The 25,269-nt window shown below is 39.4% G+C and overlaps 1 protein-coding gene across 1 annotated transcript in view; it reads left to right on the forward strand.

The window, feature by feature from the left end:
- Nucleotides 1–6,173: 6,173 nt before the first annotated feature.
- The window catches only part of LOC102298466 (ephrin-A2), a 65,839-nt gene continuing 46,743 nt past the window's right edge, over nt 6,174–25,269 (forward strand). Inside the window, exon 1 of the mRNA XM_005938387.3 lies at nt 6,174–7,228. Within this exon, the coding sequence (XP_005938449.1) occupies nt 7,068–7,228 (161 nt within the window). The 5' untranslated portion in view covers nt 6,174–7,067. The remainder of the gene's footprint in view (nt 7,229–25,269) is intronic.

Below are 25,269 nucleotides of genomic sequence, written 5' to 3' on the forward strand. Positions count from 1 at the left end.
GAGGTTGTCAACCTGCAAATTGCTCTTTAAATCTATTTTCTAAATCATTGTCCTCAATAGGATCAGATGTGAGAATTAAGCAGGGGATACTCATTCCCTGACCACAAGCAAGTGCCTTCCCGGAGAATTCTAAAGAAAGACATCAATCCCATAGTGCCGACTGACATTGATATTTTACATTACTGCCATCTTGTGATTGTCTCTTGAAGTCAGCTAGACCAACAGCTATTGAACTTGCTGCTCTATCATTTTTGTGGGTGTGTTTCCTGTTGAAGGCTGGAACAAAGGCAAGGTGAGAGGGTGGCTGCTTTTTATGTCTACTAGCATATGCCCATTATAAATAAACCTGTCCTCTTTAACAAGAGACTGAAAAGACCCCGGTGTGTTAGAAGTTGCCCCTGTCTCTGCTTTCACTGCTTTGACATCAGCTACTATTTGTGCATTATCGTGTACATGCACAGATGTGTATGTGCAAATGCAAGTAGAGAGGCAAATTACTCTGTATTTTTTCATCTCAAGTAATGCAAACATGTCAACATGCTTAAGAACAGTGTTAAAAAAAAACATACATAAGAAATTACAGGCAGGCATAGATTTTGCAGTCAACAACTGTTCATGGTAAATGACATAGTAAAAAACAGATACAGCCAAACCAAGATGCATGGTTAAACTTTAGTTTTTACATTTACATAGTCTCTCTAAAAACATACTTAACTGATCCAGCTGCGTGTCCAATATGCAGATAAATAAGTGGTGAGGTTTTGTTTAAAACACCATGCCTGCATGTCTACATCAATATGAAGAATAATTCATGGGAGAATAAAGAAACATGACAAAAACTAGCCACTTGCCAAGGAACAACTGGAAGAACTGACCCAAGCAGTCCTTCTTCCAAAGACGGTGGCTGTCATGAAATGCAAGAGACACCAATGAAACTCAGCATGTGTGGCTAAAGGAAACAAAGCAGCTGACCAGGCAGAAAAAAATGGAGGTCTTGATGGAAGAATAGTGGCACCAGCAAAACTCTGCCAGCTTTTAATCAAGCAAGTGCGTGTCAATAAAAAGCTAACTCAAAGAAATATGGAGGAGTTGTGGTAGCACATTGTGTCTGTGAAGGTTCTCAGTCATCCAGGTCATCGTAGTCAAAGGAGCTTGCAAAGAAAAGCGTCTGGACTTCTTTAAGTTGCTTGAAGACGTTTCACCTCTCATCCGAGAAGCTTCTTCAGTTCTAAGGTCAAATGGTGGAGAGTCCCAGATATAAACCTAGTGGGAGTTTCCCCCCACAGAGGGACAAAAGGACCCCTGATGATCCTCTAATCACCTGAGCCAAGGTGTGAAATTTTGAACAGAGGCGGGGGTTTACGACACCAACTCTCTGCCATCTATAATCCAGTTTTGAGATCCCTTCCCAGACGCCTTAACGCCCACTCACATCCTGGGCCATCTGACCTCAGGAATTTGCATGACAAGGTGAGGCCAGGTTTCACAATGAACCCACCTGAAACTCTGGCTGATTGGGGCCCGCACCCAATTTCACACCTTGGCTCAGGTGATTAGAGGATCATCAGGGGTCCTTTTGTCCCTCTGTGGGGGGTTACTCCCACTAGGTTTATATCTGGGACTCTCCACCATTTGACCTTAGAACTGAAGAAGCTTCTCGGATGAGAGGTGAAACGTCTTCAAGCAACTTAAAGAAGTCCAGACGCTTTTCTTTGCAAGCTCCTTTGAGTAGCACATTGTGAGTAACCACGAAGCTGAGTGTGTCACCTGTAATGACCACAACTCGAAACAGGTGTTCCATGGGAAGGTTTTTGGTCCCAGATGTCCCATTCAAGGACATTGCCACTGATTTTACTGACATGAGAACACAGAACAAAGGGATACCAATATCTACTGGTAATGGTGGACAGATTTACCGAATGAGTGGAAGCAATTCCCTGCGAGAAAGAAGATGCAAAGACTGTAATAAAGTGGCTGAGGAATGAATCAATAGCCAGACATGGAGCACCAAGAATCAACAGGTAATGCATCACATTTCAATAATAAGCATCTATCAAAGTTGAGAGAGCCCTAGGCATAACAGACCGATTTGGGGCCGTATATCATCTGGCATCTCAGGCCATTGTAAGAAAACCAAACCCTGAAAAGACAAAATGCCAAAATACGTATGCCACTACACTACAATGACACGGGTAGATGCATTACCATTGGCATTAATGTTTTTGGGATTCACACCACATAAGTAGACAAATTTGACAACACATTAACTGATGACATTGGTGTGAATTTTAAGAGACTGTGAGGCCTGTGTTTGAAAAACACGCAAAGGATTTCAGCGAGACATCTGCAACAGTCTAGTTCATCCACTAGCTGTACAAGGGATTTGTTATAATTGTCTTGTAATATTGTCAAAATTTATAATCTATGGTGTTCTAATTATTTTATACGTTAATTTCAAATGCACAAGACTATAAGGTTATTCCTCTAGGATCTCCAAAGTGGGAGGTTACTTTTAAATGACTGAAGTGCCTAAAGCATTTGCGTTTTATGTTTGTAGTTTTCACAGTGTTAAAAAAAATTAATTAAAAAAGCAAAGCGCCTTTCTTGAAGAAGCAGTGCTGTGTTGTCATTTTGGAGATACAGTAAAAACTCGCCCTAGACCGCACTGGTGAGAAGCTGCTGGTAGAAGCTGCAGCAGTGAGTGACAGTACAGCGGTGAGACGCAAGAGGGCGCCATCACACAAGCTCACTGTTCACAAACAGCCAAGCACAGCAGCAGCAACGCTGGGTAACTGGATTAATGTGAAAATTAACAAACGGTAGTGTTTAAAGTAGAATAAGAGTGGTTAAATTCAAGTTTAAAGATCCACAATAAGTTTCTATAACACATTTGTCAAAGGTTACTTAATTTCTACAGTGTTTCAAAGTGATGCTTTGTAGTTTAGGAAAGAGTTTTGTGTGTTTGCTTAAGGTCAAACTATATGTGAAGTTTACAAAGTTCTTTAAGTTAAACTACATCTGTATTAAGAGTGAAGCTCATTACAGCTAAAGTATACAGTAACAGTAATCCCAAAGTAATACTTGAGATACATATAATAAGTTACAAATTTAAAGAAGTATTTTGAAATTTAAACATAATGCATTGACTGACATTTAACTAGACTAACAAGATGGTTGACAATGATCATGAAGAGCACTGTGCTGTTCCACCTACTGACTGAAGCAGAAGAAAATTATGCTGAGCAACTTATAAAACGGCAGACCGTTAGTTATTACTCTTTCGCTTTTACAAACTGAAAAGGGTAAAAAGCTTCAAGAGAAGAAACTTGAAAATCTCCAATACATATATGCAGTTGTTTTTGGAAAACGGAGATATGAAGCAAAGTAATATTAAGAAAAGAAGTTTCAGAGAATGAACTGAATGAGCTGATTAACAACGCAAATGTCACCTGCGAAGATGTACAAACCATTTATGAACAAATACACCAAATACAAACCCCTGCTGCAGACGCAAGGCACAAAATAGATGCATGTACATCACTTTCCTCATTCATTGTTAAAAGAGCTGAAAAACAGCCAAAGGCCCGATGCTGGGCTGTGCTTAGGATCTGAAAGTATTAAAGCAAGGTCAAAATCGCGAAGCTCTAAAAGTGGTTCAGGTCAGTCATACTCACAAACAAGCGATGGAAGCAGAGGTTGAAGTAGCTGCATTTCAAGAAATATTAGCAGTCATGGAGGAGCAAGAAAGGGAAGCAGCTGAACTACAAAAACTGGAACATGAAAACTTGGAAAGGCAGCAAGCAATGGAAAAGCAGTGCAGAGAGATCGAACGCTTGGAAGAGGTTAAAAAATTGAATGCTACAAGAGCTAAAGCAAAAGTTTATGAGGAAGGGGAAAGAACAGGCATGTTCAGCAACAAAAGTCCCCTTAAGCTCCTTAATAAACAATTTAAGGAGTGGACTAAACTCGCTTTATACACACGACTGCACCCCCGCCCACCAGAGCAACACCATTGTAAAGTTTGCAGATGACACTACTGTGGTGGGGCTCATATCTGGGGGAGATGAGTCTGCCTACAGAGATGAGGTGGAGCGGCTGTCTTCATGGTGCAAGGATAACAACCTTCTCCTAAACACGAAAAAGACCAAAGAACTCATAATTGACTACAGAAGACACAGGACAGAAATCCAACCACTAATCATCAGCGACGACTATGTGGAGAGGGTGGCAGACTTCCGCTTCTTGGGAGTCAGCATAGAGGGAAACTTATCCTGGAGTGTGAATACCTCTGAGCTACTGAAAAAGACACAACAGAGACTGTACTTTCTGAGAGTGCTTAGGAAGAACAACATCACACAGAGACTGCTGGTGTCTTTCTACAGAGCCTCCATCGAAAGCATACTAACATACTGCATAGGCATATAGTACGCTAGCTGCACAGTGGCTCAGAGGAAAGCACTCCAGGGAGTAATCAACGCTGCCCAAAGGACAATCGGCTGCCCTCTCCTCAAACTGAAAGACCTACACAGTTCCCGCTGCCTCAAAAGAGCCCATAACATCATAAAGGACACCTCACACCCTGGACACTCCATGTTCGAACTGCTGCCTTCAGTTAAACGGTATAGAACAACATACACAAGGACTAACAGACTCAAACACAGTTTCTACCCAATTGCAATATCATGTCTCAATGCTACTAAAAGTAGATGACTTTCATTGCCCCTGTTGTCATTTGTGCCCTTGATGTTGGAATGCTTTCAGACATGTTTTGTTGGATGCGCTAACAAATTGACTGAGTGATTGATTGTTTGAGTGATATATCAACTAGGTCGTATGTTGAGTGTCTGTATGGGGCCTTAGGCCTGGATTGCTTGGGTGTATTTACTGTATGAGAACACTGTATTTTATATGTATTTCTATCTTTTATAGCCTATCTATTATAGTTTTTAAGTATTTATCTTTCGTGATGTTGCACTGACCGGAGACATCTTTCAATTTCATTGTACTTGTGACAATGACAATAAAGAATATTCATTCATATTCATTCAATTCGTAGGAACACACAGGAATTGGCTGAGACAGTAAATAAGCTTCTCTCCATGTCAAAGCAGAAACCCTCCGCAACAACAGTCCTCTCCTGAAAATGCTTTCAACATAGGGGACACAGTATCACAGAAAGCAGCCCCCATAAAAGTCAGGGCAGCCGGCACCACCCCTCTGAGCTCGGCAAGAGAGGACAGTGGATAATTTTGACTTAATCGATTCAACTACCTGAGCAACACAGTCGAGCCTCTGAGTCATGAGCACATCTTGGGCTCCAACGAATTGCAGGGCAGCTGTGTGTTCTCTTAAAAGGCACCCCTGCTTATCCAGTGCTGTTCCGACCAGGTCTGCTGACAGGTGGATAGATTATATAGTCAAGTTTTAGCAAACAACATGTGTAGGACTCAAGTGCCAGACACAGGCAGGACAGAGAGCAGTGGAGTGCAGCTTGAGATTCTTCATTCACTTCGAGAACTTGAACATGAATTAACTTAGGTGAGCTCTACTCACTTTAAAGAAAAGTAAAAATAGAAACTAATTTTACTTAAACACAAGGCTGAGCTCAACTGAATCCAATTAAAATGGAGAGAGACACACATGAGGAGCGGAGGATGGTAACGAGAGACCAGGAGAGATCTGTGAGAGGAGATTACAAGTTAGACTGGGCAGAGAATCCAGGAGATGAGTTAGGTAATATTATCCAGAGGATTATCAAGAGAACACCTTTACTTGAGATCCAAGCTAGTGGGGAAGGGGGAGGATGCCAGAAAACCTTGAATCCATGAGGCGGCTGGTGGTGGGTGGACAGGCAGGTGAGCATGGGCATGCACTGAAGAGCAGCGACAATATTCACTTGGCCTGGATCTTCTGACCCTCCAGAGCAAGCCTTGCCATCGCTTGAGCCATTCACAGGTGAGCTAGGGCACATGTCCACAATGTATGCATGTTTTTAAGCAGTGACAGAAAACAAATGCCACTGACTTTGGACATACATCAGATTTTTATCGTTAATAGTTTTTTAGAGCATCATGTTCAAACACTGTCTCAAATATCAATGCAGCATTTTATGACCGAACCAATGAAAGAGTGAGCTGTGAGTAGGAGAACGCTGTGAAGCAGAAGCTCCGCCCTCTGGGAGTCATTCCGAATAACAGTTAGTAGTTGAGCCCCGGTAACCAAACCGAACGCTCCTCCTGCTGGTTCGTCTAAATTTTCGCTTCTTTGTTCTTTTTGTGTCTGGTCCAAACCGTTCGACACGGCCCACTGTGGAGAGAGCGAAAGAAGAGCGCTTACCTCGAAAAGTTTTCTTTGACGAGAAAGAGCGGGTCCAGTTCTACTGCGGATTGACGGCGAGGTCTTTAACTTAAAGCAGCTCCAAACAAACCTAGAAAACTAGTGAGGTCTTTGCAAAGGGCAAAGTGGATGAGCAGCTCCTCTGTCATATTTCAAAGTTTGTTAGACAGCAGCAGACTGTAAAAGTATTCAGCATTACATAAAAGACGCAAAAAAGGCATGAATCCTTAATGAGAACTCCGGGGAGTGAGCAGACTCTCCAGACTTGTGCACTGCGCAATAAAGTGGGACTGAGTTCCAGGCAGAAAGCTGGAGAGCAAGACGTATATGGACTGATTGGCTGTGTGGACGCTGCCCTGGTGTGATGCTCATTTGGTTCTGTTTGAGTGAAAATGAAACTTTGGGACAGTTTGTCCCATTGGACCCGAATTTGGGACAGTTTAACGGCTTTTGCGGTCAAGCTTTAGCCGTGGACATTTTTTTTCTTCCTCAAACAAGAGGCAGTTGATGTCGTCGCATATCAATATGAAATGGATTATTATCAGTTTGTTTTCTTGGAAATAAATTCAGTTAAAGCTTTGAGAGCGGGAATATGCAGCCAGTGAATATTGAGTATTGATCTTACGTGGATATAAAGTGCACAAATTCTCTTTGCTTTTCCTTGAAAACCCTGGTTCGGGGAATTCTCTCTGCGGGTCACAGTGCGCTCAGAGCTCAAAGAAGATACGCGGATGTTCGCTTGGGCGCAGCGTGCAGCGCCGCTGCACATGGAGCGCTCGGGGCGGCCGCCGCTGATGTTGCTCGGTCTGCTACTCCAAATCTGTTCCGCCGTTACCACTGATCGCATGAACTCCGACCGGTACGCGGTCTACTGGAACAGCTCCAACCCTAGGTAAGACCCAGACTGGGCTTTTACACAGAGTGGGTATTGAGTAGAACACGGGAAGTGCCAGAAATCATCATTAAAGGAGGGAAAATAAATGGGACTCAATATTATAATGATCCTTTGCGCAGTCGGTGGACATAGTTTGTAAAAAGCAAACAAAACAAAACGCTTATTTATACCAAATGTTAGCTTTGTTAATGAAAGCGAGTAGCAGCAGCATGGCAGGGCTGCATGTTGAACTGTCCGAGGTCACACAGCCAGAAAGTGAGTCCATTACCCGCATCTGAAAACTTTCTGGGGCTGTAACAGAAACGTTTGTCAAAAGGGAGCAAAAACGGTTAGAATCGTAAAATTTGTCTCAAACAAATGACACTGTTCAGTAGATCAAGATTTTTAATAAATAAACCGCAGGTGCGCTTTCAACATCCATACTACCGTCATCCAGCATCCATTCTCCTAGTCTTCTGACAGAGAGCACAATGCCAAATGAGCTACATAAAATATATATCAAATAATTCGTGTATGCCGAGAGTGAAGGCTGAGCTGATAAACTAAAGGAATTTTGTAGAATGTGCACTTGTAATTTCTAACGACTGTCGCAATGTCAGCAACATCAAAGAAAAAAACGTTAAAAAATGAAATGAAATGCCAGTGAAAGCTATTCTCGGTTCAAGGGGTCTCTAAATTTCCTTGTTTTGGTTTTTTCAATATTTAGTTTACAGAGGAATCAAACCATTTGACTCTGCAATAACAAGATGTGTTCTGTGTTCTGCTGAGTAATCAGCAGCTGTTTTGTTAGATGTGATCTTTTCTTCTGCAGGATTATACAGACCTCCTTAGATCTCTTTCGCTTTTCAGCAGTTGGTTGGACAAAATATCTGAACATATGAAATGCTTTAAACATTTTCTGACATTTATTAACAACATGATTCATGATAATTGTTGTCAGTATAACTTTTTTTTTTTCAATCAGTCATTCCTCAATGAAAAACAAGACAAGAGAAACAAGAGAATCCACTGCAGATTTGCGGTTGACAAGTTAAAGTTGACACCTTGTAATCCAAATATTGGATTACAGTAAACACGATAATCAAAAAACTGAAATTTTGGTCACAATTTTGTTTTAAAGATGTGAGTAATGATAGGGGTATTATAAAAGTCTGCCTGTGTCAAAAACAATTTTGATCTAAATACAAGTCTAAATAATTACAGTTTCTATTTTCATCTCCTTTGATGTTTTTGCTTTCACACACGAAATTACATGTGAACTCAAATCTTAATGTGCTTTTCACTGATGGTTGTACAAAAATTACATTTGGGGAAAGTAAATTTGTTATATAATTTTAAAGTTTTGAAAAAAAATATATGGACTGAATAACTTAAAATGAAAGTTGCAGACAGTGAAATGTCTTTCTCTGAGAAAGGTCACATAACCTTAATGTTAGAAATAACTGCAGTTACCACAAAATACAGACAAAGAAAAGAAACAGACATCCTAAATGAGTGTGTTAAATGTCCAGAGTGGTAAAACTGACCCTGATTTGACTAACTGTGGAATAATTTCTCAAGTTGTTTTTCAGTAACATTTTCAAGACTTAGGTGTATTATGTGCCTGGCAGCAGAGCATTGATGACTGTCCATTCTGTCTTCTGATTGGCTAAATGGTATCTGAACAAAGCAATAGCAACGTGCAGTGTTCGCAAATCATTGTAATATTTTAGGGATTTATTTTCATTTTGAGGTGTAAGAGAAAGAAAAATGTTCAGATTTTACTTTTGTAAATTAAAAAATGAAGAGTTTAAGAGATGCTGAACAGAAATGTTATTGAAGAGGAAACATGTCTCACATTTCAGTTCTCAAAGAGAGCCTGTAGCAGGAAAAGCTCTTAGATTCCAGCCTCATAACATGTTTCCATATGCACATGCTGTTTGCATCTGGAGGACCATATCTCAGGTTTCCAAGTGCATGATCTGCGCTTTAGTGTCCTTATAATATTCCTCTAATAATTGAGGAGTAATATTCCAGTTTGGCCAGTTTATTATAATTTATGCTTTCACTTGAATACCAAAATATTTTAAGTGATTCCTTTAATTTGAAAGGTCTCAAAGCGTACAGTTCTGTGAATTTAACTTTGATCTAAATATCACTTAAACAGTTGAGGTGTAACAGTAAACATGACATCTAGGAGACAAGGTTGGCCAATGACAATATGGCGTGTTCACACTGCAGAGAAAGATTTCAGTGACGATGGAAAATTACAGAACAAAACGCCTTCACTCCTTTCTTTGTAGAAGGGAATTTATTACATGTACAAATATGTGCACTTTTCCCACATGTTCCAGATGTGATTAAAATTTTGCCAGAGTTGATATTCTGGCATGTTTTGGGGAATCGCAGCTTTGCTGAGCCAAGAATGACATCAAGGCTTTTGTTCAGTTTTTTTGAAAAGACATCCCCAAAAGTTCCACATCTTGGGGGCAAGAATCTGAAAATGTTTGAGAAATTTCCACAATTTTATAGGAAAAAATAAGAAAATATTCCTCAGCATTTCCTCTCTTGGCTCTTTTGGTTATTGATAACGAAGTGTTTTCATCTCCAAATATCATTCGTTATCAAACTTTTAGTGTTTTAGAAGATTAAGTCATATTTTCTGTCCATCCAGAGAATCTGACATTCATTTGCTAAGGTAATCAGAGGAACATGTGTGCTAACAATTGTACTAGTAATTTATTAACAGTTCACGTTATTAATCTCCGTTTTGGTTTTTCTTTCAATTAATTTTTTGTAAATTAAACATCAAAACAATAAATGTCCAGTGCAACCTTGTTGATGTCTTTTCATCCATTCACAATTCCAAAATCACAAATATTCAGTTTACAATTACATGACACAAAGACGGGAGAACAAAGAAAAACAGGAAATTGTGTCATCTGAGAGACTGGAATACGGCAATATTCAGTCTTTACTGGCTAAAAACTGATCGAAATAATCAAATGCTTTTTTGTCAACTGATAAGTAAAAATTTTTCATCAAATAACACTTGCCGAACGTCCCGTGGTGTAATTAGTATGCAACACGAACGCTAAAACAAAAGTGGACGTCGAGGCGACGACATACCTGCTGCTCAGTCTGTGACTTTTTGTCAGACTTGGGGACAACTGTGGGCTTTTTGTAGCCATTTCCCTCAATGCCGGGTTTCAAAAATGTCCTTTCACTTCAGCTCTCATGACTCATCGAGTGACGCTACTGATTAGTCAGTTGGTGGCATGCAGTCTCACATTTATTATCTACCTTAAGACCTGGATGACCTCAAATTCCCTGCTTCTAAAATCAGAAAAAACTGAGAATATTGTACTTGGGCCTTAAACATGGTATCTAACTAGATACTGACTTTAAGTGAGATTACTTTGGCCTCCAGTAACACTGAGGAATCTCGAGTCATTTCATGTATTATCATGAAGATATGTCCTCTAGCTGACCAAGCGACTATTTTTTTTAACCACTCACAACCAGCCAAGGGAATGTTCATTTTTCTTTGGCAAGCAACAGTTGCCAGGCAGTCGCCAATTGGCCTCTATGCCTGTGTGACAGAGGCCTAAGTTCAGAATCAGAAATGGAGCATGTGGAGTGAATGGGCGACCAACTCTGACAGGGGGGCTCAGATCAAACACAAAAAAACAAAAAAAAAAAAACACATATGTGACCTTGAATAAACCTGTACACTGTGCAACCTTTACAGGCTACATAACAAATTTAAGAATAAAGAACCTGCTTTAAATGGCATCATGATACAGTTTGCATAATTACAACCATACACTCACAATGGAATTAGTAAGTGAGGGAAGCTATGAAGAGAAGTGGAAAGACAGCTGGTCCAGATGACATACCTGTGATGTGAAGAGCTCTAGGAAAGAGGGCAGTTGGCTTTTTAACTAGATTAAGACAGTCCAGGAGATTGAGAGGATCCCTGACGAATGTACTGCTATAGAGTTTGAGAACAAGGATGATGTGAAGAGCTATAGTAACTACAGATGCATAAAGCAACTTGGAGTTAGTATCTTTTCCAAGGATATTTGGCATGCAGGGATCGAACCACCAACCTTCCTGGTAGTAGATGACCTGTTCTGCCTCAGTTACAGAGAGGTGACTGTCGTATAGTTTCATGTGGAGAGAGAACAAGAATTGTGGCCAACTACTTGTGTTTAAATAGTGTCTATATGACATGAGGGGTACTTCTGAAAGTCTGACCTGTGAAGGATCATAAGCTCCAAAAATAATGTCATTGTCAATCATGCTAGTTACCTCGATTGCTGTAGAAGCACTAAAATACTGAACCATTAACTTGAGCTGCAGTAACTTATTGGCAATGTTGGTCTTTAAACATTTCTTTAACAAATGTAAAAATGTATCAGTACACGCTTTTTCAACAACAGTATTCAGCTGATGAGGTGCAGTCACCAGGATCCCCAAAGCTCATCAATAACACAAATGCTGCCTATGTTTATTATTATAAAAATATTATAAATAAAGGCAATTATTATTAATATGAGGTGTTTAGTACAATCAGTATTATAAATTAAGATATGTTAAAAGAGGAAAAAATGAATAATCTCAAGATTAATCCATTAACGTTGTTGCTGGATAAGACGAGAGACAAGCTCCTCTTGTTAAACATAGAATATAACTGCTATGAAACTTTAGATGCTAGTTCAACCTGACTTAATAGTTGTAATTTTTGGTCTGTTGTGTTCTCAGCTCACTGAATCCTTTTGTGTAGATTTGCTGCAGTTTTCTGTAACCACACTCTCTCCTCATACTGATGTGAATAGGCGATATGGCCTAAAATCCATATCACGGTATAATTTGAAGCATGTGCGGTAACGATATATTTGCGATATATTTTCTTCTGTATAACGTACTTTACACAATATAAGGCACACTTAAAATCCTATAATTTTCTCAAAAATCGACAGTGTGCCTTATGTATGAATTCTGGTTGTGCTTTCTGACCTCGAACCAATTTTATGTAGTAAACGTAATAAGTAATCTGGGTCCTAAACACTGTCTACTTCAGGTCCCAAAGTCAAACGAACACTGCAGCATCACTGAGAGTTAAAAACTGTCTAAATTCTTTCATCTTTAATAAAATAATCAGCGTTGCTGCTTTACCAGGTGTAACAATTAAGTTTAACATCCAGGCATCCATGAAAACAGAATTTATTAAATTCAACGGAGTTAGAAGTTAACAGGAAGTTAGCTCGCTAGTTTCCACCTAAACATGATATAGCATGTTCTGACTGAGAAATTTCTGAAAAAATAACATAAATGAAGACAGAAAACTAAACAGCGGTGACTTTTGTAGGATTACTGAAGTCGGACTAGCTGGTATATAATGTTGTGCTACGTGATCGCTAGCAAAACAGCTACATTAGCATAACATTAGCACAGTGAAGCTGAAGGATGAATGCTAACTTTTTTCCACTTGATAAAAGTTAACGTGAGGGTTTCTGGTGGTTAGGGACAAATGCAATTGCATGGCAGGATGCTATAAACGGACCAAACTTTGACAAAACAGGCGCAGCTTGATGACGCAATCAACATGCGCTATCGCGGTAGAGCGGTATAGTGAAAATCTCTACCGTTGGCCAAATTTATATCGTTTCTAGCCTATACCGTTTATACCGCCCACCCTTAGTGGAAAGCACTTTCAGTGCTCAATTAGAGTAAAAAAAGGCATAGATTATCTGAGCACCAAGGTTCTTCTTTCCTTAATTCACATGAATACTCCCTCATATATTTTTTCATGTTAGGTTGTTGCCTGTTAGTCCTTCTCTCTGCCTGGTGGAGGAGAAAGGGGAGGTTTTGTTCAGTGAAACAGAAATTTATTTCTGCAGCAGCCATTTCCTTTTGTCACTTAAGTCTAGGCTCAGCCCCTTGTCATCTCCTTGTCTCCCCTAACCCCTAGCTGTTGCCTTTACCCCAGTGTCCAGGAGGGGGGCGGCGGCGGCAGAAATATATTTTCCATAATGAGTAAAACTGCAAACTTCCCCAAAGTACATTCTTAATCAGTAGTAAGCTCATCATATTTTACAAATTCAGTAAAATAGAACCGGGGAATCTGCAGATCATGTTTTGGTTTTCAGTTTTTGACAATTCCCTCAAAATTCAGCCGGACACACAGGTGGGGGTCATGTTACTTGGAACACTAGAAAATTAGTGTAGGTTTAAAAAGGTTTAGAATTAACAAAATAAAATCCCAAAACGTCAGAATACTGGAATATGTGGACATATTCAATATGCTACCAAAGGTACCAAGCTTCGTATTCTGTTCTCTGCATAAATCAAGGCTCTGAAATGGAGACTGTAATTGTAAAATATTTTAAAATTTGACAGATTTTATTTACACATATACATTCAGAGTCTAGGATGCTTTAAGTCTGGTCTTCTGTGTTTCAGCTTGCAGAAACATTTAATGTTACAACAGAGACTGACAAATTGATAGTACAGGTTTATTTAGAATTCTATCTTTGCAAAGTGCTTTGCTAATTCAAATTAGGTGAAAAAAGTGGCTTCCGTGAAGAAAAAGTAATGTAAATACACTGAAAAGGTCAGTATTGAAGCCACGGTGCTGTCTAAAGTATGTCACATAATGAGATGGTGTCGGTACAATGGGTCTCATTTGGCGCTTTATAGGTACTCTATTTTTTCATCTTCAGTAAAGGTTGGGGTTGTGTTGCTGTTTGTCAGACAGATGTGTATTTTACCTCAAAAATCATTTGTTGTACTTAAACATTTTAGTTACACTCAGTTTATAATTTCATCAGTGGACACTAGTTAGACCCAGCCTACGTCGGGGTCTAACTAGACCATTGCAACATGAAAGATTAAAGCCTGGTGTTTGGAGCCCTAATAATAAAAACATTATCGTTTGTTTTGTATGCCAGGAAATTGGCATACTTCTTCCAGGTTAATGTTGAGGTCTGTCAGCAGTGATGAGAGCGTTGCCAACTGTCCATGCAGCAGGAAACATGCCTCAATTTTTTTTTTCTCTCTTTTGGTTGGTTGGTTGTGTGGACCAATGGCATGGTAGTGTGGCATCAGCAGGGAGAGGCTTCTGTCAACTGCTCCTCCAGTTATTTTTACATTCTATCCTCTTTGTGTCTCAGCACTTCATCATGCTTTCTGCTCCCAGCTCATGCATTTTAATGTCTGACCCATATTTCATAGGATCTGTGCGCGCGCGCGCGCACACACACACACACACACACACACACACACACACCAGGGAAACTTTGAAGTCCTGGCTTGGGAAAAAAAGAAACAAGGTTGTGGGTGAAGAGCTGCAACCTTTCACTGTTGCTGATTAAATTTACACTGAAAAGCAGCAGAAAAACTGTGGATCAGGTTCAGATCAGGAGACGAGCAACCAAAACTGAAGATTTTGGCTTTAATTGCATCATTACTTAACAGCAAATGGGTTGTAGAAATTTTTTTTTAAGAAGCAGATGAGTTTCATCTCTGTTTCTGGAGGATGACTCGGTGGATGAGAGTCCTATCCTGTAACATGATTTACACATTCTGTCTTTGTGTATGAGCATTTACAAGAGAAGAAAATCCAATCTTGTGTTTTTACCAGTCAGGATACCAAAAAAGTTCTTATTTTAAACAAATGAAAAATCATCAGGTAGCATAGGATTGTTTCTTACTGAAGGAAGAATTCCTTGGCATCAGTCTCTCATTCGGCTCGTTGAGGATTATCTACTTTTATATTGTACTGTGTTTCATTTTAGTGAAAGAACAGGCCGCCGCTTGATATCTGTTGGATAGGAAAATCTAATCACTACTACCATTAAAAATAATCTTAAAAAATATTTCTATAAAATCAAATGAAACATGAATGACTACTCCAAAGAGAGAAAATCTGGCATTTGTATAGACTTGGATAGGGGTCTGCGGTGTAATGCAGAAATTGTTTCTGTAAATCCAATAGTACAAAATATTTTTGAGCTGAAGAATTTCTCTAAATATTTCCAAATAAATGGTTCAAATGATTTTCCCTAGCCTGGCAGATGCTCATAAATTCAAAAATAAAACTACATTTGATTTTGATAAAGTAAAAAATAAATCCTCCTTTAAAACGTCAGTTGAGAATTCAAGTTATTGCAATAGCTTTCATTTGTATTTATCTCCATGTCAGGTTTGGCTATGTTGCAAGTATGATATGACCCAATAGCACAACTAAGAGTCAAAAGAATTAACTAAAGTACGCGGTTTTATTGCTTATTTTGCTGACTCAAAAAATCCAGGCCAGGGGAAAAGAAGTAAAAGAAAATTACAAGTAAAACACGAGAACACACAGTGTGAGGGAAGGACATGCGCCTCACGAGGAAGGCTGAGGGCGCGCTTTAACAGTCAGTTTTGCTTAGGAAGGTTGAGAGACATGACCCAGATGTATCTGTGTGCCGGCCATAATAAGAGCTCTTCTCCAAATGCTAAGGAAAGGAGCTTCAGTGTTTCCTTTAGCATAGGATACACTGGACCATCCTTTATGAAAGAGGAGGACAACACGCCGTCCCATAATTCATTGCAACAGACTATGTGACCATACGTGAAAACAATCGACATAATAAACAAAGATGCATTGATCAAGTAAATTTTGAATTGTAACTGCATTTTCTATTTCGTGCCATAACCTGTTGACATATTTAGAATTTTTAACAAAAGTTTGTTAAACTCACAGCTGAATTCTGAACAACACATTGCTGGAATAAAAACTGCTTGTTGTTTGCCTTGCATGAAGAATGCATGAATGCTATATGAGCTCAAGATTATCATCTATATTAACTGATAAAAAATGTAAAGGTGCAGTAAAATCAGTGTTCATTAGTAATAGTTGCTGTGTTCCAGTCTTTAAGATTAATTTGTACTTCAGGACAGCTGGGATAAGTGATTTCTGTTACTGCAGTCATAGAAATCCTAAACAGGGAGGATGAAAGGAGTTGCACTGGATCTCAGCAGTAAAATATAACAAGTGGATTTAGATGGCTGACATTTTGTAGGTTGTTTTATAGGCTAGATTTGATATTGTGATTCTGTAATTTCACTTTATTATATTTATATAATTTATATTTATTTATAATTATACTTTACTAACAATGCATTTTAATTTGTTTGCAAAAATGCAGTCAGTTCACTTCAGTAAAGAGAGAGTGTGAAGTAGGCTACGTTCACACTGCAGGCGAAAGCGCATCAAATCCGACTTTTTTGACCCTATGCGACCCATACCCGATCATGGTATGACAGTGTGAACGGCACCAATCTGATATTTTCAAATCCGATCTGGGTCATTTTCGTATGTGGTACTGAATCTGATACATATCTGATGTTTTAGAAAGCGACTGCTGTTTGAACGGTCATGTCGCGTTAAATCTGTCTTTTACGTCACTGACTACAAGACAGACGCCAATTAACAGCACCGGAGAAGCGCCCGAGGACGCTTACTGGCCATCCCGTGTAGATGTTAGTGAAACTGTTGGGAAGACAACGTTGGAGAAACGTGAACATTTTATTTGTACTGTATAATCTGCAGATTCTGACAGAAATCTGCAGCTATCCTTTGAAGCAGCGCTCCTCTAAAACAGCAATAAGCATCATTATTAGGCCATTTGTAAATAACAAAATAACTTTATAACTTAAAGCAAAATTTGGAAACGTAAAGTCCGAAACAAGTCTTTATATTAAGGGCCATCAGTCAAACAATACTGTTTGCTCTGGGTCTAAACAGAGCGCGTTGTGTGTGACGTCTTCTTTTGCGCATGTGGGCCGCTTTGAGCGTTCACACTAGAGCGCGTTTGCTGTCACATTTTATTTGTAGTGTGAACGAGCAGACAAAAAATCGGATTTGATCAAAAAATCTGAATTGAGCATTAAGACCTGCAGTGTGAACGTATCCTATGTAGCTCAAAAATCAGCAGACTCCAGGAGAAGCATGAGGCTGCAGTCTTGCTAACCAAAATAATGCAGCGCAAACTCCAGTTTCATGCAAGTGTTAATTTCAAGTGTTAATTGCCCTGTAAGACATTAGTGCAACATTCCCCACTGTTGACCAAAATATTTTATTACAGAGATTAGAGCATGCTGTGGGTATTAACGGTACTGCAAAGATGTGATTCAAATTATACTGTATCTGTCAAATAGATGGCAATTTGTTAGTGTGTAAAGAGGACCCCCTATTTACACAGTGCACACAGTGCTATGACCAGTTCTGTTAAGATCATACATGCTTCCCTTGGGCAGCATTAGAAGGTATAGCATACAATTTCACCAATATGCAGATGACACAACTTTATCCATCCATGAAGCCAGATAACACACACCAACTGTTTAAAATGCAGTAATGTCTTAAAGACATAAAGATCTGGATGACCTGTAATTTCTTGCTTCTAAATTCAGATAAAACTGAGGTTCTTGTACTTGGCCCTAAAAATCTTAGAAACATGGTGTAAAACCTGATAATTACTCTTGATGGCATTATGTTGGCCTCCAGTAACACTGTGAGAAATCTTGTTGTTTTTGACCAAAATATATCTTCAGTGTGCATATTAAACAAATAGTAGAACTGCTTTTTTCATTTGCACAAAATCCCTAAAGTTAAAAACATCTTGTATCAGAGTGATGCTGAAAAAGCTAGTTCATGTATTTATTTTTTGGTTGTAATTCATTATCATCAGGCTGCCGTAAAAAGTCCTTGAAAAGCCATTAGTTGATTCAAAGTGACTCAGCAAGCGTAATGACAGAAATCGCTCCCTGTAAAATCTAGTATCAAATTTAAAATCCTTCTCATCAGAGCTCGCCCTAATTTGGCCCGAGGGTGAGCTCTTGGTGTTTTGTTTTGTTTTTTCTTCTGGAGTAATATCCATCACCCTGCAGTCAAAGCCAGATATTAGGATATGTTTTTGTTTTAAAAAGCAGCAGCACAAATTAAGTACAAATTAATCAAAAGCTTGCTCCAAATGTATTAAAAATATAAGAAAAAAATGTATTGAGAAATTTTCTGGATATATCTAGGACAGCTCCAAACACTACCTCCTGTCTGGAGCTGTAAGATGCATATTAAAACCTTGTCAGTATTTTTTTTTTTTTTTTTTAATTATTGAGCTCTGACTAGATCTGACTTGCTGGTCATGAGTGTTGCAGAGGTTGCAAAGAAAACTCTGTAAAACCAGCGTGATCACTTGGTGTAAAATCAAGTGACCAGTGCACTGCATGTCTTTTGTCTTGTTCCCCCCCCCCCCAACTGGTCGTGGTAGATAGCTGCTCCTCCCTGAGCCTGGTTCTGCCAAAGGCTTCTTGCCATTTAAAGGAGGTTTCTCCCAGTATTATTGTAAGAGTTTATCTTGCAGTCTAAAGAGTCATAAGGTGACTGTTGTGATTTTGCACTAAATAAAACTGAATTGAAAATTGAGTTACATTTTGCTTGATCAAAAATAATGCAATATCTGTTGAACAAACAGTCAAGTGTGTTGTTTTCACATTTATCTTAGAAAATGTATTTATTTTTTATAGGATAGGATATATTTAGGATATAGTTTGATAATGAAGGGAAGCCAAATGCACCCTCTTTCCAGTCCCTGTCAGTACTGGTGCTGCAGCATTTTGGATTAACTGGAGGCTTTTCAGGGAGTTTTGGGACATCCTGATAATAACAGTAGTCCAGCCTAAGTAATAAGTGCATGAACTAGTTTTTCAGCGTCACTCTGAGACAAGATATTTCTGATTTTAGAGATGTTGTGCAAATGTAAGAAAGCAGTCCTACATATTTTTTGAATATGTGCATTGCAGGAGATATCCTGTAATCCAGATCTTTATATCTTGAAGACATTCCTGCAGTATAACTAACTGGTGTGTGTTATCTGGCTTCATGGATGGATTAAGTTGTGTGTCATCTGCATACCAATGAAAATGTATGCTGTGCCTTCTGATGATACTGCCTAAGGAAAGCAGGTATAATGTAAACACAATTTGTCCTAGCACAGAACCCTGTGGAACATGTACTCCATTTACATGAACAAATTAGAGCCTATTACATAGATATGAATCAAACCACTGCAGCGCAGTACCTGTAATACCTACAGCATGCTCTAATCGCTCTAATAGAATATTATGGTCCACAATATAATAGTGAGGCACAAGATACTAGCTGGCTGGGCATCCATGGAGTAATATAACTAAGTGGCTGGCATAGAATACAGGAACATTTGTTCTGAGTGTGACCTGGAAGTCCCAAGGTCCTTACGGTTTCGATGAAGGGAATGCCACGCATCGCAAAGTCCAAAATCGCTCATGTGCTGTTTAACTATATTTGTGGACTGCCAACTGCTGTATCGAGCTTGTCGATTTCTTCATCCAGTTCAAAGTGAGCAATCTAGGTCTTCAGAGAGTCACTAAAAAAGCGTGAAAGAATGAGGGGCCATATACACTTACAATACAGAACTCTTTGTTAAGTATACATAATTTAATGTATTCTTAAATTATGTAAGTACAGTTAACGAGGAAGCATGTATGCACTTTTGCGCATGTGTCCTACATGTCTGTGTGTGCTGTGAGGCTGTAGTGGATGTGCTGACGCTGAGCGCCTATGTGTGTGATCGTGTAGATGTGGTTCTGATCTAGCATAGCTGGTTGCCGGTGGAGCCTGTGGGCTCGTTGCTGCGGCCCCCTCTGGCTTCTGCACCATGGCTGCTGGGTAACCGTCCGGGGGCTCTCAGATCTCTGGGAGCTGGGTGTCTACCATGCCTGCTTCATGTCCTGGGAGGCTATGGTCCACCCACTATTAGTTATTTACACACAAGCACACTCACAGACACAGGTGTGCAAACAGGTGCATCTGTGCATGATGCACATGTCATGTATTATTAGTACTGTGTGCTACTCAGTAACATTTAATATTTATTATTCACTGTTACTTTTGCATATGTTGGTTGTTTCTGTGGTTTCCCTACTGTTTCCCTTCATTTTTCTTTCTCTTTACAGTCCCCAGTCCTGTCTATTCTGGTTGTAACAACTGAAAAAACCTTATAAAAATCTAATAAACTATGACTACTAAGGGGACCAGTATAGCAAAAACCATAATGGTCCACTTGGGGAAAGTAAATCAAAACAGGACCCGCCCCCTAGGGTGGTTGACAATGACCAAGCTAAGATCCTGTGTGACTTTCAGATACAGACAGACAAACTGTGATAGCTAACCAACCAAACATAGTCATGGTGGACAAGTAGAGGAAGACATATTGATAGATGTAGCGATACCAAGTGATAGCAACATCAGGAAAAGGTCAAACGAGAAGCTCGAGAAGTACCAGGGGCTGAGGGAAGATGCTGTGAAGATGTGTAGGGTGAAGGCATCACTCGTCTCAGTGATAATTGGAGCACTCGGCGTAGAAACCCCAACCTAGGTGAGTGACTCCAGCAGCTCCCAAGAACAACATCTGAGATCCCTGTCTGGAAAAATGCAGTCTTAGGAACATCAAAGATACTGAGCAGGACCCTTACTCTCCCAGGCCTCTGGTAGAGGACCTGAGCTTGAATGATAACGACTGCCCGCAGTGCGAGTAAGGAGTGGTGTTGTTTTTTTTTTTTTTTTTTTTTTTTTTTTTTTTAAATACATAGATATATATCCTTATATCATATATCCTAGTGCAAGATGTATCCATCAGAGCATAAATGTCTGTGGATGTTAGATAGAAAGCACGTAGAAAAAGTACTTGTGTGAATGGTTGAACCAGGCAAGTTGTAAAAAGCGCTTTGAGTCCTTAGAGTAGAAAAGCACTTTATAAGAGCCAGTCCATTTACCATTTTAGCAAATTGTCACTTTTCAAATTTATTGACTTTCACATTGACGAACATGATTTCCAAGTATGGTTCTTTTCTATTTCACATTAAAAGCTCAAACATCGATTTTAATTTCAGATTTTTTAAAGGACCACATTCAATTCAGAAAGTACTGTAATCGAAAACCTCTGCAACAGTGGGAACCAGCATAGAGCAGATATGTTTTACTTTCTTGATCTCTGTTTGACATGGATCCAAAGGTAGATTTTAATGAGGAGCATTTGAATTTTAACAGCAGGGTGGGTAGAATGAAGGCGGTAGGTTGGGGGATGGGGAGATATCTAAATTGTTTTGTTTGTTTTTTGTTTTTTGTTGGGTTTTTTTTACACAGAATTTCTCTTTTCTTGTATAACTTTCCATCCTTCTCCTTCTATAACTTTTAGCTGTCTTGAACGTTAATTAATGTCTTTGAGTTTATCTCTGGCCAGTCTGGATCCAGCCTCCTCCAACTCTTCATTTTTATTATTTTCCACTGACACCATTTAGCATTGCCGCAAACAACTTGTTCAGTGAAAAAAGTTTTACGAATAAGCATATTGCATTTACCGGTAGCTTCAGGATTCAGTTCCTGTATTTACATTTTAGAAGGAACTCTGGCAGAAAGTCAGAAGAACTGAAACTTAAGTAAGAAATCACAATTACAAGTTAAAAATTAGGGGAATTACTTAAGGGAATCCCCTACATCGTGTGTAGCAGTGCAGTGGGGGAAATGGCTTGCCTCAAAATTACTCCCAAATTCCCTTGTATTCTTTTTTTGGGCAGGTTGAAATCAGCTAATGTGCTACTGTTTATGGATTTTGCCAAGTGAATTCTTCAAGATCTGTAATGTTATCTTATCTTACTTACAGCATGAAGGTGGAGTTTTAGAAGAGATACTGAAGAGCACCTAAAGCTTAAATTCCACTTGATGACAAACTGATCAAACTAACTTAATGGTGAGCATAAAGACAACTGTCTGTGCCCATTACTGTAACCTCTACCAGAAAACTGCAAATTACCTCCACAAGACAGTTATTTAAATCTATTCACTACTCTTGCAAATCATTTGTATTATCCCCGAATGACTTCACTTTATAACATCTGAAAATGGTAATAACTGTAATATCCTCTAAAAAAAATCTGAATTGTATTATTTATTTAAACTTTAAATTTTGTATAGTTTTTAACCCCTAAAATAAATCTTTTTTTCATTTCCTTCTTATTTTGAGTCCTTCTCCATGTTGCAAACAATAAATGCAAATTAACATCAGGGTTTCAGCCAATGCAATATAAGCCCAGTGTCCCATTTAAGGATGTTTTAAATACAAACGCTTTTCTATGACCTAGATGTTCAAATCACAATAACACAAACTATGGAGAAAATTCAGGATTTTTATTAGTCTTCCTAAGAATGAACATCCTGGTCATCACACCAAGAGAGGTACAGTCCCAAACATTCCCATAAATCTGTCACGGTCTCGCTGGCAGACCGTGGGGATGTGGGGAAAGGAGGACCCAAAATGCAGGACTCTACAGTGCAACAGTGTTTATTTACAGTGGTGACAATCCGAACAACAATAAATCCCCCCGTGCGATCCCAACTCCCGTTCCGTGTCTTCTCCTTTATCCCGTGCTCTGTCTCCGTTCCCTGTGTACTCTCCGTGTGCTGCCTCCTGGTCGCCACAATTCCTCCTGAGGAAACACGTATACCAAAGGCAGCCGTGAGTACAAAACCTAACAGTAGACTTGCACTAACCTTGCACAATACACTTAAGACTGACGGGAAGTCACTCAACGATCCAGCGTCGAGGAGCTCTCAGCCACACTGTTTTGAAGCTCCTCTGACGAGGCTTGATCGGCGCCAGGTGTGTGTGGATTCCTGGGTGGGACCGGTCAGCTGGCAGGGCCACACCCACCAGGCCTAGAAGTGCCTGCCACGACTGCACCCTCACACACACACAGTACACCAACACGGAAAACACGGACAGCAGACACAACCATAATAACAATAACCACAATAATAATGATAATAACTACAATAGTAGTCCAGACTGCTCACGGACCCCGAATCCCTGGAACTGGGTCCGTGACAAAATCAAAGCTTTGCTTTACTGTATTTTAGCCTACGTGTCCTCTGATACAGAAATGATCTGTGCACACACAACAATGTTAACCAGGGGAAATCACCATAGTAACTAGGTTAAATTAACCTATTTTAGACCAGGTGATCTGAGGAAGAGATCACAACAATGTGTTTTTATATCAGTAGGATGGTTTTATGTTGTTTCACTCTTATGCGTCTTTTTGTCGATGCGTGTTCATGCACGCAGCTGGCTGGACTCAACTGATTCTGTGTAGTTGTAATCAGTGTTAGTGCGGTGTTTACATATCAGAGTAAACAAATAATGCATTGTTGAGTTGTCCTCTTTTCTAAGGCTATGTAACCACAATAACAAGTTTATATGCTGTAATTAAACATGATCAATTGTTGGACTGATTTTATGAACAGTCTAAGGAGCTTGGAAAGAAAGCGTCTGTACTCCTTTAAATTAAAGAAATCCATTCGCTTTTTCCAAGCTCCTTAAACTACCGTGACCTGGATGACTGAGAACCTATACAGACAATTTTATGAATAGTTCATAAGTAGTCTATCTCTTGAGGTATATCTCTGTCAACCATATTTCTTGCTGCACTCCCTTGCTGTGTCCCATTATTTATTTTTTTCTTTTCATGAGTTGTCACAAGCATGATCCACAGTGGACTCTCTCCAGTGATATTTGATACAGGAAATGTTAGTTGCATGTTAGCTATCATTTTAACAGAGCAGATGCTTATATAAAAAAGAGAAATTGAAATACTAATCTTGGTTTTAGTTAAGATTTACTATTTTGATGATAAAAAAACACTATTCAAAAAACCCTATTATAAAAACTATTTTCTGTATTTTCTATTTAATAGATACACTAGGAAAAAAAGAAAAACGTTCTCAACCAATGCTAGCAATAGCTACCACTACACACTGGTTCTGTGTAGTAGAATCAGTGTAACGAGTTTTGATTGGCTCTATGTAGTTTTATCTATTGGTCTACTCACTGTCCAGTTTACTCAGTCAAACAAATTGGTTTAATTGGTTGCAGCCAAACAGTCTGAGCTCTCCTTTTCTCCCAGTGTTTTCTTGCAACATGTTCTTTGGTCTCTCAGGTCCCTATTTGTGTTATTTTAGTATTTCTTCAGAGCTTTGTGAGTTCGAGACAGAGCAGAAACCTTCTTTAATGTTTGCTGTTATTCATTATGAATGATCTGGAATTCCTGCTCAGAGATGACTCATGAATCATTGAAAGCAGACCAATCAGAGCAGGAAACATTCTGTGTGTGTGTGTGTGTGTGTGTGTGTGTGTGTGTGTGTGTGTGTGTGTGTGTGTGTGTGTGTGTACTGCTGACTGGATGCCATGCTACTGTAGAGTGAGAAGAAGAGAGAGAGAGAGAGAGAGCGAGTGTGAGGCTGTGTTTTCTACATGTCATCGGGACTCAAGGCATATGTTCTATGAAACGAGTTCAACATGGCCAGGCTTTCTTTGTGTTGTCCGACTTGACAGAACCCAAAACCCCAGTCATAAGTAATGAGTATCACAAGAGTAATTATCAACTTTCTCAACCTTATAAGAGCTCTATTAATTGCAATTCCACCAATGTTCAATTCAATTCAATTTTATTTATATAGTGCCAAATCACAACAAAAGTTGCCTCAAGGCGCTTTATATTGTACAATGCTGAAGACCTATTTAAATCATGTATAAAAACATTTATACATTTTCTGTGACACAAAATGTATTTCTTTAATAGAAAGTTAAAGTTTACTTGTCTGTTCTGTTGGTCCATGCTCTGCCACTTATATGGGGCCCTGTCATAGAGGCAGCAGCCTAAGCAAAGAAGCCCAGACCTCCCTCCAGTTCATCCAGGGAGCACCGAGGCATTTCCAGGCCATCTGAGAGATGTAATTCTCTTCAGCATGTTTTGGGTGAAATGCCCGAACCTGTGTCACCGAGATGTGGAGGATCTGTGGCTCTATTCTGAGTGCCTCCTGAATGACCCTGTCTCAAACAGAGAGGTAAATCAACAGCTTCACTTTTATGCTCAGGGCCCTGTTTCAGGAAGCCGGTTTGGAAAACTCAGAGTCT

Source organism: Haplochromis burtoni, unplaced genomic scaffold, assembly GCF_018398535.1.
Source record: "Haplochromis burtoni strain Fernald_Lab_line unplaced genomic scaffold, NCSU_Asbu1 Contig_249, whole genome shotgun sequence".
NCBI classification, from domain to species: Eukaryota; Metazoa; Chordata; class Actinopteri; order Cichliformes; family Cichlidae; genus Haplochromis; species Haplochromis burtoni.